At 54.3% G+C, this 12,637-nt stretch overlaps 2 protein-coding genes across 4 annotated transcripts; one reads left to right on the top strand and one right to left on the bottom strand.

Annotated features, from left to right (window-relative positions):
- The first annotated feature begins 899 nt into the window (after positions 1-899).
- SWSAP1 (SWIM-type zinc finger 7 associated protein 1) lies at positions 900-2,887 on the top strand. Of its 2 annotated transcripts, none has more exons than XM_036313737.1 (2): positions 900-1,149; positions 2,142-2,887. In XM_036313737.1, exons 1-2 carry the CDS (start codon positions 901-903, stop codon positions 2,598-2,600), a joined length of 708 nt encoding a protein of 235 aa, XP_036169630.1. In that variant the 5' UTR covers position 900; the 3' UTR covers positions 2,601-2,887. The 2 variants fall into 2 exon arrangements, with proteins under 2 accessions (XP_036169630.1, XP_036169629.1); XM_036313736.1 differs by having other exon boundaries at positions 2,097-2,883.
- A 604-nt stretch (positions 2,888-3,491) lies between these two features.
- On the bottom strand, positions 3,492-9,199 carry EPOR (erythropoietin receptor). 2 transcript variants are annotated; one of them, XM_036315062.1, is made up of 9 exons: positions 8,836-9,199; positions 8,481-8,627; positions 7,878-8,013; positions 7,389-7,567; positions 7,155-7,312; positions 6,616-6,769; positions 6,445-6,532; positions 5,148-5,235; positions 3,492-5,054 (listed from the first exon to the last, which is right to left on the bottom strand). In XM_036315062.1, the coding sequence occupies exons 1-9, from the start codon at positions 8,948-8,950 to the stop codon at positions 4,449-4,451; spliced, it is 1,671 nt and encodes a 556-aa protein (XP_036170955.1). In that variant the 5' UTR covers positions 8,951-9,199; the 3' UTR covers positions 3,492-4,448. The 2 variants fall into 2 exon arrangements, with proteins under 2 accessions (XP_036170955.1, XP_036170956.1); XM_036315063.1 differs by lacking the exon at positions 8,481-8,627 and having other exon boundaries at positions 8,836-9,191.
- Between the last annotated feature and the right edge of the window lie 3,438 nt (positions 9,200-12,637).

The following is a 12,637-nucleotide window of genomic DNA, read 5'->3' on the forward strand; positions in this document are numbered from 1 at the left end:
CTCTCCCAGTTTCTCGTCAATCCTACCTTCCTTTTTTCATTCATTTATTTAACGAGCACACAGGGTGGGGCCAGAGTAGGTTTACAGTTGTCCGTATGGGAAATAATACAATAATTAATAAATGATAATACAAGTGTAAACTGTCTCCTGTACTCACAAATGTAAGCCTACTTTTGCCCCATCCTATATACTGAGAATCTGCAATAAGCGAGTCACTGTTCTGGGCGCTGGAGTTACCGAGTGAACAAAGCTGCCTGCCCCCTACCCCCTTGCCTCTAGCAGGACCCAGGATCCCCCAGGCCAATGGGGAAGCAGTTGGAACTCCTCGCAGACCCTCGGGGACAGAGTCTTCGGTTTTGCACACAAATGTCCCTGAGTGTGCAGCCCCTGACAGACACTGGTGCCAGTACTCAGACCCAGAAAGAGAAGTACACAGCCTCTCCATCTCTCTGCTTCTCAACTGTCATCGGGTGACATCAGCAAAACCACAGACACATGCCCATAGCAATATTCCTCTGCGACACCATGGGTTCCATTTTACACGTGAGCAAACAGACTAGGAGACCAGTGTGTCACCGATTCCGTAGGGTCTGCTCCCTTCAACTCTCAACCTTACATCTGTCTCTTTAGCTGATGGGCTCACAATAATAGTATTCGTGCTGCTCTCCTCAGCAGACTCAACCAAGGGAAGGGCCTTTCCCCCCTCAAATGCCCCTAATTCCTCCCTCAACTAGGTTAATCATCCCTTCACCAGTGCTGGAGCTAGCAAAGGCGGATCTAACCTTGATGGATAGATCCATAGACCAATGGGGAAGCGAAGTGCACTGTAACCAGAGACCTCGGACTGGGCGGGATTAAGGGCAGGAAGGGGCCGCCGATTGGACAGAGAGGCACTTGTGGATGGCGGAGACGCTGAAGCGGGTGCTAAGCCCCGGTAGGGCGGCCGGGCCCCGGGAGGATATGGCCGCGGAGGTTGGGCCACCTTTGCTGTTGCTCGGCGGTCCAGGGTCCGGAAAGACAGCGCTGCTATTCGCGGCGGCCCTGGAGGCGGCAGGGGAGGGCCGAGGCCCCGTGCTCTTCCTGACACGGAGGCCTCTGCAAAGCCTACCCCGCCGGACGCCGGCGGCGCTCGACCCCCTGCGGCTACAGGTACCAGGGAGACGGGACTTGAGACGGGCCAGCCAGTGGCAAGGCGGATCGAGGATTGAGTGACAACTAGACAGACCAATGAAGGGGACAAAGGAAGGACGAGCCAGACGGCCGTTCTAGGGCGGAGTCACGAATGAGTGGGGGGCCGAGGGGGGTGGGACTTGTGAGGTTTGTTAAAATTGAGTGAGAGACTGTCCAATGAGGAGGCGGAGTTAGCGAAAGGCGGGGCCCAAAGGGTGGGATCAGGGCTGGTTAGGAGCCGGACTAACCCTGGTTGTTGTTAGGACACGAGTTGGTCCCCGGGAAGCCAGAGGCAAGGCTGGGGGTGGGTTTTGCGCAGAAAGATTGACCTCGAGATTTGGCAGGAAGACAATACCTTGCATTGAGGGCGTACGATCTCTTTTCACTGTAAGCTTGCCACTATCGCTCAAAAAAAAAAAAAAAAAAAGATACACCCTGTTCTGAACTAATACCGAACAGTAACGAGTGATAAATAATTTTTTAAAAAGATGCCGAAACCGGTTTGGCTCAGTGGATAGAGCGTCGGCCTGTGGACTGAAAGGTCCCAGGTTCGATTCCGGTCAAGGGCATGTACCTGGGTTGCGGGCATATCCCCAGTAGGAGATGTGCAGGAGGCAGCTGATCGATGTTTCTCTCTCATCGATGTTTCTAACTCTCTATCTCTCTCCCTTCCTCTCTGTAAAAAAAAATCAATAAAATATATATTTTTTAAAAAAATAAATAAATAAAAAATAAAAAGGCGGGGGGGGGGGGGGAGAGGGGCAATAGAAGAATATATTCGACCACTCTAAGCTGCTTCACTTTGGAATCAGCTGTCTTGGGAGTGGAGGGCCTCCTCCAGGAAAGTATGCAGGGAAGCAGGCTGTGGAAGCGGGAGCCTGGCTTGCTGTGCTGAATCTGGCCCTTGCCTTGTTTTCTTCCTCTAGAAGATCCGTTTCCAATACCCGCCCTCAACCCATGACCTTCTTCAGCTCCTGTGCTCTGCCCATGAGGCCCGGGGACCAGCCCCCTTCCTTCTGCTGCTTGATGGTCTGGAGGAGTACCTCGCTGAAGACCCGGAGCCCCAGGAAGCTGCCTACCTGGCTGCCCTGCTTCTGGACACAGCTGCCCACTTCAGCCACCAGGTTGGGCCTGGCCGAGGCTGTGGGCTCCTTGTGGCCCTACAGACCCAGGAGGAAGGAGACAGTGGTGATCCCCTGCAGCTGTCGCTTCTCCAGAGGTATTTCCCTGCCCAGTGCTGGCTGCAGCCAGTGGCACCAGGCTCAGGACAGCGCTGCTTCAGAGCCTGCCTGGAGCCCGGCGGGCTGGGACCCAGGGCAGAGTGGCGTGTGGCTTTCCAACCTGATGGAGAGATGACCATCACCCCATGGCCTACCCAGGCTGGTGACCCCAGCTCAAACCAGGGTCCAAGCTCTGGAGGCCAGCCTTGAGCTTTGGTGTGTGACCACCTCTCTCTGCCTGTTTCACGGACACGTACAGATTTAAAAACCTAAAGAATGTAAAGTGCCTTTTCTCTTTTCAAAATAGCATTATCATGTATATATTGTACCCTGTCAACATATTGTTTAGTTTTGCTGTTTTTAACTTTATAAAAAGAGTTTTATTAGAAATACAATCTTTGAGACTTCTTCTCCCCCTCAACATTGTTGCTATGAATTGGCCACATTTTTAGTCCATTTCTTTTCTTTTTTTTTTTTTTTTAATTTTCACCCGATGATATTTTTCCCATTGATTTTCAGAGAGTGGGAGGGAGGGAGGGGGAGAGAGAAACATCTGTGTGAGAGAAACATATCGATTGGTCGCCTCCTACATGCACCCTGACCAGGGCCAGCCAGGGATTGAACCTGTAACCCAGGTACGTGCCCTTGATCAGAATCAAACTCGGGACTCCCTCAGTGGGCAGATTAACACTCTAACCACTGAACACACCGGCCAGGGCTTTAGTTAATTTCTTTTTCTCTATTGTATATAATTCCAATGTATAGATCAGATTGACTTATTCACTGCTATGAGCATTCTTGTACACAGGTCCTGGTGTATGTGTGAGGGTTTTTAGGCTCTATATCTAGAAATTGAATTGCTGCAGCAGAAGGTATGCATATGTCCAGCTTTCGTAAGTTATGCCAAACTTTTAAAAAATGGTTAAACTTGCCCTGGCCAGTGAGGCCCAGCTGGCTAGAGTATTTTCCTGTGCACCAAAGGGTCACAGTCAGGTTCAATTCTAGGTCAGGACAAATATCCAGGTTGTGGGTTTGATCCCTGGTCAGGGTGGGTACAGGAGGCAACTGATCAATGTTTCTCTCTCACATCAATGTAGCTCTTTCCCACTCCCCTCCTCTCTAAAATCGATGGAAAACATATCCTCGGGTGAGGATTAAAAAATAATAATAATAATAATAATAATAATAATAATAAAAAGTGTTTAAACTTGAACTCCCATTGAGCCCACTTCATAACATTTGTCGTCATCAGAATGCTTCCTTAGAATGGGGCCTGATATAGAATAAAGCCCTGTGAATTAATGTTGTTACTGTTACTGGTAGAGACAAGCTAGAGGCCCATTAAACAGCTTTCCTCTCTGTGGGTGCACAGCTAAATTACATTTTCCAGCCATCCATGGCTCTAGCTGAGGTCACGTGACCATTTCTGGCCACTGGAGCCCACTTCTAGGCTAGATCCTTAAAATGGCCCACAGAATTCTTTCTCTCCCTTTACTTGCTGGCTGGTTGGATGCTGAGGATCTAACTAAACACCCCAGGGTGACCCTGGATGGTGAAGCTAGAGACCAGAAGAGTCTCAGCTTCTGACTCATCCCAGGGATGGCTGCCCACCTGTTTGAATTGAAGTATGAGAGAAACTAACTGTGTTAAGCCACTCAGATTTAGAAGTTGTTTGTTATGGCAGCTAGTGTAACTTACAGTGGTTAGTTCATTTTATTATGATTATTATTCAGACTTCCAAGTCCTGAATTTCAGACGGAGCTCACAGCCTTTTATACTGTTCCCCCTATAGCCCAAGCCATAAGAGCAGCAATATATCTATCTATATCTACATATCTATACATATATTTATAGATATAGATATATAAAACAAAAAAATACACCTGTACATTTAGAAATACTGCAAGGCTGTGCCTTCCTAAGGATGGATTAGGCTCAGAGCCAGGTCAGAAATGCCCCTGGTCCTGAGAGAGGCCTCACCAACCCTGCCAGATAGGCCTTGGCCCTAGACTAGCACTGAGGTCATGCTGGGTGCCCCAGCATCTGAGGCCTAGAGTCCTAGGAGCAGGCCACATAGCTGGGAGGTGAAGGCTCGGGGGCTGGGACAAGGTTATTCTCATAAGGGTTGGAATAGGGGCCATTGGATGAGTCCCCCTTGATGCCCTGGGAGCCCCCTGAGCTGTAGTCAGTTGAGATGCCAGAGTCCGACACCACGAGGTACAGGTACTTTAGGTGGGGTGGGGTGGGGGGCAGCTCAGGGGGCAATGCCCTTGGGCGCAGGAGCTGGGAGCTGGGGTCCAGGATGGTGTACTCAAAGCTGGCCGGCGAGGCCCCCTCTGGTTTCAGGGCCAAAACCGATGAGCAGGAGGATGCTTCTGAGCCTTCATCCATGGCTGCTATGTCCAAACTGCCCCCAGACTGTGGGGGGTCCTCGCTGGGCGGGCTCCTGGGCAGCAGCCACTTGTCCAGCACCAGGTAGGTGTCCTGGGCATGCTCACGGCCCACTGGCTCCAGCAGGGGCCCCTCATCATCTGTCCCTGGCTCCACTGCTTGTGTCACCCCCCAGCAGCGTTCAGAAAGGACTTCCAGTGGGGTAGGTGGGTCCTCTGCGAAGGGGGTACAGGGGCTCCACCACAGACAGCCGTCATTCTGATACAGCCACAGCTGGGGAAGCAGTACCAGCCAGCTCAGAAACCTGGAGTTTGGCCACAGGAGCAGGGACGCCACAGGCCCTGAGGGGACAACCAGACTACCTACCTGGAAGTTACCCTTGTGGGTGGTGAAAAGGCCCTCAAATTCACTCTCGGGGCTTGGGATGCCAGGCCAGATCTTCTGCTTCAGAGCCCTGGTGAGACCAAAAGAAACAAGTACATGGGCATGTGTCGTTGAACACACCTATATCCCCTCCGTATCCAGTCGCAGGGGCACAGACACTCCTCGCTCCTGGTGATCCTGATGAAGGCAGAGGAGTGCACAGGGGATGGGGAGCAGGGGCTTTGGCTGAAGCATCTATAGAGACAGACATACAGGAAGGCAACTGAAACAGTTTTGAAGGATGTGTAGGAGTTCAATACACAGTGCCCCATGCCCCCCTAAACCTGGCCCAGGCTTGCCTGGAGGTCCATCGTGTCACCTCTCCCACTCTTCCCCCTGGTTCCCCAATGCATTATCTCCTCCCTACAGCCCTGCAGGCAACCCTGCCTACTGTCACCCCTATTACTTCATTCCCCTCATCACCCACCACTCCCTCCTCACACACTCTGTTCTAGCCATAGAGCTCTTGAAGGTGCTTCATTGTGCCAAGCTCATTCCCACCTCAGGGCCTTTGCACAATTGTTTCTGCTCCCTGCTTTTCATGGCTGCTTCCTTCCAACCTTCAGATTTCTACTCTAAGGTCACCTCCCTCCCTATCCATGCTGTCATGTCCCCATATCCCATTTCTGTGATATCACTCATCATAACTTATAATCAAATATCTGTTGGTTCCCTTGTTTGTTGTCTGACTCAACTATGAGATCCACCGGGTCAGGGACATGTCTGGCTTGGTCTCCACTCCTCTTCCCTGTGCCTAATACATAGTTGACACTCAATATGTATTTTCTAACCCAATAAATGAACAGAGCCTTAAAAGACAACGAGGAGATTGCCAAGCAGACAAGGCAGGAATCGCATGTGCCAAAGCTTGGTGGTGTGAAACCACATGGTATGTGCTTAGAGTTACAACCACCCTCAGAGGAATGGTCATATCATAAAGTGTCTGAAGAGCTTAACGGAAGAGAAGGAACACAGGGCTTACCTCTTTCCCTTAAGCCCATCTCGTTGACTTTACAAAAGTAAAGGAATTTGCAAAGGAATCTAAAAGGGAAAAACCAGATGGCTGTCCCCCAGCATATTTTAACTAAGAGTCTGAGCCTGGCTTGCATCCCAGCCCTGCCACTGACTCCTTACTGTTCACCTCGGGCAGGTGCCTACCTCTCTGAGCCTAGGTTTCCACAAGGAAAGGGGGGACCTAGTGGGGAGGGGTCTGGATCAGGTGGCCAAATGGGGTGCTCACCGGCGGTGGGAGAGGAGAGCGAACACGGCCAGCAGCAGCAGAATGAGCACGAGGATGAGGGAGAGCGTCAGGATGAGCGGGTCCAGGTCTGGAGAGCCAGGAATAGGTCAGGGCAGTGGGTTGGCCCCAAGCTCAGCCCCAACCCCCCTACACCCCTACCTGGGGCCTCACCACTAGCTGTCAGCAGCGACGCAGGCTCCGACCAAGCGCTCCAGAAGCCGTCGAAGCTCGGCTCCGCCATACGCGCGCGCACCGTGAAGGTGTACCGCGTTCCGCGCCGCAGGTTGCTCAGCACGCACTCGGTGCGGCCGTCCAGGATCTCCACCTGGCCGCGCGAAAGGACACAGGCAGGTGGGGCGGCCAATCAGAGGAAGGAAGGACGGCGCCCGAGGAGCAATGAGAGTAGGAGGTGGGGCTCCAGGAGGGCTCGGGGCCAATCAGGATGGGGGCCGGTAAACAGGGGCCCAGAGCATGGAGGGGGCGGGCCCTGAAAGTGATCTAGGGTTTGGGACAGGGTTTAGGTGGGCTGGGGAGGCTTGGAGAAAGGGGTCTTGTGCGTGGGCGTGGAGCTGTCTGGGGCCCCAGGGCAATGGGATGTCGGGCGTCAGGGGCGGACCTGGAGGGGCGAGGCCGTGGTGACCGTCTGGGCGGGACTTAGAGGGGCTGGACCTTTGGGAGAGCTGGGGGTGGGCAGTAGGGGCGAGTCTCACTTTCTGCGCGTTCCCTGCGGCGCCGCCTGCGGAGATGTTCACCTCGTAGCGGATGAGGCTCGCCATGGGGGCCCCAGGAGGTGGGAGCCAGCGTAGTACCACGTGGCCGCCCTCGTCCGCCCGCCGCGCTTCTAGCTCCGCTGGGGGGTCCAGGAGCACTGCCGAGAAGGGCGGCTCCAGTGGGCGGAGACAGAGACCTCCCTCCATCCACTCGCCCATTGCCGGCGAACTTACCCACTTCGTTGATCTGGATGACCCGGCGGTAGCGTGGAGCACCGGACGAGGCCGCTGTGACGCGCAGCTCTAAGGGCACGAAGCTCGACGTGTCGGCCGTGGGCAGCGAGCACCAGAAGCGCACCGCTCCGCGCGCCGCGGGCGCCTGGTGCAGGCGGCACGGCTTCCACTGCTCACCCCTGAGTGAGGCGGGACCCGGGAGGGAAGGGAGCAAGTTGGGGGGTGTTGACCCGGCCAGGTTTATTCTGGTCACTACCACGAGGGGGCGTCCCAGACCCAGGTAGGCGACACCTTGGACCTGGTTGAGAGGCTGCTGTCCCAGCCCTGAGGTTTGGAGCCCCGCTCAACCGGTGATCACCGAAGTGTTCCAGCCCCGGCCACTAGGGGAGGTGTCCGTGCTGATACCCCGGGCTTCCCACCGGCAGGGGAGGTGCCAGCCCCGCCCGCCCCGCCACCCTTGGAGGCGTTCCGCCTGCCCGTCGGACTTACTCGAGCTGGTAGGAGAAGCTGTAGTTGTCGGGGCTGATCCCCGCGCTTGCCGCCTCCTCCCAGAAACACACCAAGTCTTCCAACCGCTCGGTGAAGCACAGGAGCTCTTTGTGCCCGTGGGCCACCAGCAGGGCCGCTGGGGGCGGGGGGGGGGGGTTGGGGGCGGGGAGTTGGGGGCAAGGGGAAGGGTCAGGCGAGCCGAGCCCAGTTTTCGGACCACAGCGCCCTCCCCCTCTTTCCCGTCGCCTGTGCGGACCGATAAGACAAAAGCCCCACCCAGCTCTCCACCCCAGCAGGGCCCTGGAGGGGTACGCAGAGGTGGTGCCTCCCGAACTCCCGGGCCCAGGATACTTGCCTTATTGTTGCCCCACACATACCCATCCATCCCGCCACCCGCTGAACTGAGCGCAGCGTTCAAGGCCCCGGTCTCCCGCAGCCCACCCGCCGCCCCGGCCCAGGACCAGCCAGCCGGTGGGTGGGTATGGAGGAGGCGGGGCCCCCTATCGGACCCGGCAGGCTCCTGGCCTCCCGATAGCGCCAACCGTGCCCCCCGCCCCCTCCCTCAACCCAGCGTCGCAGGGGATCTGGTGCCCGCACGCAAACCGTGTTTACAGTCGCCTGCGGCCCGGCCCCTGTGCCTCGGACCCGGGTTTTCCTCCCTCCCTCGCCGGAGGTCCGCTAGGTCCTCTCCCCCCAGGGACTCCAGACCGCGGAGCCCAGACCCATTAGGATGGAGCATGTCCCAGCTCCCTGAAAAGATAAAACAGGAGCCTTGCGTTTCTCTCCAGCGGTACCCCCGAGAACCCAGCCCGGGGACTTAGACCCCGCAGGCCTCCGCAGAACCGCCCTGGGGCTTCAGACACCAGCTCGGTCCTCAGGACCGAGGCTGACAGTTCCGGCCCCTGCATTGCCCTCCAGGACCGTGTCGGGGTCCGTCCACAGCTCCATCCTTCCTTACCTTTGCTTTCAAACTTGGGGCCCGGGGAGTTAGGAGGGGGAGCCAAGGCGGCTCCAGTGAGCAGGAGCCAGAGGGAGCCGACTCCAGGCCAGAGGGGCGCCCCGAGGTGATCCATGATGCAGCCCCCGCCGCGGGGGGCCCAGAGCTCCTTCTCCAAACTTCCTCCACCTCTGGCACAGTCCACAGCTGGGTCAGCAGTTGCCTCCACCGGACACAGCTGACCAGGCCCTTCCCGGCCAGGCGCCTCCAAGTGGCAGCTTCCCCGAGGGGGCGGGACCAGCAGGCAGCCTGGACTGAGATAAGGGGAGGCGGCAGCCCCGCCAGGCCCCGCGGGAGGAGGCAGGGGCCCTCTCGCCCTGCTGCCGCTTGGGGGCGGGGGCGGGAACCCCTCGGGGTTTCTGTATCGGAAACACTTTCTTGCTGTGTGACCTTGGGCAGGTGCCGACCTTATCTGAGCGTCAGCATTTTCATCTGTAAGAATTGGCTTGGCGTATAGCAAACATTCCAAAAATGCAAGCTATTGATATTATCGCGTGAATTAACACATCCCGGTCTGGGTAGGAGTAAAATAAAATCGTCATAGTGACTCGCTCTTGAGTGTTTGCACAATGCGAGGCAGTGCCGCCAGACAGCATGTATGAAATGACTCTGTACTGGTCAAATGGCATATATTCTGGAGTGTGAGGTTTTGTGATTTTGCTTTTTGTAAAAAATGTACTGTTTACATCTGTATATTCGGCATTTTATAAGGAGTGTGCAGTTCTTTTAATAATGTGGCAAGTAATTCTAGAACAAACCATAAAAGCTATTTGCTTGGCCTGAGCTTAAACGGGGGTAAACACCCCACAAAGGCACATGCCTGAGGAGGGGTGATACCTGCCTGATTGCTCCTGCCAGCCCCAGATTAGCCCATTAAACGCTCCATTCCCCAGAGCACGGTGATTGGTTCAGGGCAGGCATGTGATCCAAATGCAATCGCTGAGCTCCCATCCTAGGACTTGACCGGGCCTTACCGGGAAAGGGGGTGCAGCTTTTTATTGGGCAACAAGGTGGTCAGATGGAGTAGCCAGGAACACCTTTGCCTGGAGGGAAGAAGTGGGCAGATGGTGAAGATAACATGGGCATTTGCACCAGCTGTTCCCTCTGCCTTGAAGGTTCTTCCTCTAAATATCAGGGATCACTCCTTCACTTTATTCAGGCCTCTGCCCTCATGTCACCTTCTCAATGAAGTCCTCTCTGATCACCCTATTTAAAACAGCAGCCCTATCATCCCACACTCCCCATTGCCCTTAAGTGGCTTATTATTATTATTACTAGAGTCCCGGTGAACGAAATTCATGCATGGGTAGGGTCCCTAGGCCTGGCAGGTGATCAGGACCGATCGGGCCCTTCCTTCAGGCTGTCCCGGAGCCTTCTTTCATTCTGTGCCACCCCTGGTGGTCAGTGCATGTCATAGCAAGCAATCAAACTCCTGGTCTCCTGGTCGAACTCCTGAGGGGACACTTTGCATATTAGCCTTTTATATATATATACTAGTGGCCTGGTGCACAAAATTCGTGCATGGGGTGGGGTGTCCCTCAGCCTGGCCTGCACCCTCTCACAATCTGGGACTGCTGGCTCCTAACTGCTCACCTGCCTGCCTGCCTTATTGCCCCTAACCACTCTGCCTGCCGGCCTTCTCACCCCCAACTGTCCCCCCTTGCTGGCCTGATCGCCCCCAACTGCCCCCCCCACCGACCTGATTGCCCCCAACGGTCCCCCCGGCCCCCCCACCAGCCTGCTTGCCCCCCAACTGCCCTCCCCACTGGCCTGCTCACCCCAACTGCCCTCCCACGCCAGCCTGATTGCCCCCAACGGCCCCCCACCAGCCCCCCCTACCAGCCTGCTCTCCCCCAACTGCCCCCCCTGCTGGCCTGCTCACCCCCAACTACCCCCACACCAGCCTGCTCACCCCCAACTGCCCTCCCCTCCTGGCCTGATTGCCCCTAACTGCCTCGGCCTCCCCACCATGGCTTTGTCCAGGTCTCCTGGAAGGTCTCCCAGTCTAATTAGCATATTACCCTTTTATTAGTATAGATTTTGCATCCTCTGTGGGTAATATAATCTAATGTGTAGGATGTTTTGTTATTGATTCACTGCCCTCAGTAGTCTGTTTTGTTCATTTTTGTGTTCCCAGCACATAGAACAAAGACTGGTACACAGTAGAAGCTCAAGAAATATTTGTTGGGGGAGGGGCGGAATATCTGTGAAGCAAAGATTAGAGAAAAGCCCCACTAAGAGATGTAAAGATACAGATCTTGTTAGTTATGGGGTAGAGCTATGCCTGAGTACCCTGCACTTTTATTTTTTAATATTTTTATTGATTTTAGAGAGAAAGGGCCAGAGGGAGATAGGGAGGGAGGGAGGGAGGAACATCAATGTGGTGATCAGTTGCCTCCCATACACACCTGGACTGCAGGACCAAGCCTGCAACCGGGGCATGTGCTCTGACCTGGGATCGAACTGGCACCCTTTTGGTGCAAGGGAAGACACTCAACCAACTGAGCCACACCGGCCAGGGCTGCCTGTGCACTTTCAAAAAACAAGGTGAGTCAGAGAATCTCTTCCTCAGGAAATTGTATTTGGACTGTGTGTGTAAGAAAGACAGAAACTGTAAACTGTGATTCTGAGAGGCTAACCAGCCAGTTGTTAAGTGCACATGTTCTAGCACATCGCACCCCAGCCTTGCCACCTACCCTGTCACCTTGGATAGTTTAACCCTCCCTAGTCCCAGTTTTTCATGTATACAATGGGTGAAATAATAGTGCCTACTCCACAGTGTTATTATGAGGATTAAATGAGATAGATTATTAGAACAGAGCCTGGTACATAGTAAGCACTCCATAAGAATAACAATTATTTTATTTTTATTGAGATAAAATGGACATATTACATTATATAGCAACTAGAGGCCAAGTGCATGAAATTCATGCACAGGTAGAATCCCTAGGCCTGGCTGGCAATCAGGGCTAATCGGGGCCTTCCTTCCGGCTGCCAGCTGGGGCCTTCCTTCATTCTGCGCTTCCCCCTGGTGGTCAGCGCACATTATAGCGAGCAATCAAACTCCCGGTCTCCCTGTCGAACTCCCGTGGGGACACTTTGCATGTTAGCCTTTTATATATATAGATTATTATTTGCTTAAGCTAGTTCAAGATATTGTTATTTACACCCAATTAGTACTAAGGTCTTAATACTCATAGTAACCCCTCCCCCTTAAAAAGCCTGTAGAGTAGCATGTTGTGTACTGTATTGATTTCAGGGAGGAAGGGAGAGAGAGCGAGATATAGAAATATCAATGATGAGAATCATTGATCGGCTGCCTCCTGCACGCCTTCTACTGGGGATTGAGCCCACAACCCGGGCATGTGCCTTGACTGAAACATGGATGATATGAGACACCAACCGAGGTACATGCCCTTAACCTAAATGGAACTCGGGACCCTTCTGTCTGAGGACTGATGCTCTATCCACTGAGCCAAACCGGCCAAAGCTGTAATCTGTCTTTTAACAGACCCTACATGATGCTTAGATTCTTCTATCTCCTCTCTTACCCCAGACAGGGCCTGAGCATCCCCCATTATTGCTCCAAAGACAATGTTTAGAACCCTAGGGCTTGTTTTATTGCCCATTCACCAGAATTCTCCCTTCTCCTAGTAACAACACCCAAATGGAATTTCAATTGTTGTGCCCTCCCAGACTTGACTCCTGTGGTTTGAAATTCCTCTGCCAGCTCAAAGGATGGGCCCAGGACCCAGGCCTGGCT

Source organism: Myotis myotis, unplaced genomic scaffold (assembly GCF_014108235.1).
Source record: "Myotis myotis isolate mMyoMyo1 unplaced genomic scaffold, mMyoMyo1.p scaffold_m19_p_6, whole genome shotgun sequence".
In the NCBI taxonomy this organism is placed as follows: domain Eukaryota; kingdom Metazoa; phylum Chordata; class Mammalia; order Chiroptera; family Vespertilionidae; genus Myotis; species Myotis myotis.

Bases quoted from the DNA above. Each gene is read 5' to 3' on its own strand.
- EPOR (XM_036315062.1), bottom strand. From the start codon at position 8,950: ATGGATCACCTCGGGGCGCCCCTCTGGCCTGGAGTCGGCTCCCTCTGG. The intron at 6,770-7,154 runs GTGAGACTCGCC...TCGCGCGGCCAG, and splicing joins CCGCAGGGAACGCGCAGAAA to GTGGAGATCCTGGACGGCCG. The intron at 5,236-6,444 runs GTGAGCACCCCA...TGGTCTCACCAG, and splicing joins GCTCTCCTCTCCCACCGCCG to GGCTCTGAAGCAGAAGATCT.
- SWSAP1 (XM_036313736.1), top strand. From the start codon at position 901: ATGGCGGAGACGCTGAAGCGGGTGCTAAGCCCCGGTAGGGCGGCCGGG. The intron at 1,150-2,096 runs GTACCAGGGAGA...TTCTTCCTCTAG, and splicing joins TCGACCCCCTGCGGCTACAG to AAGATCCGTTTCCAATACCC.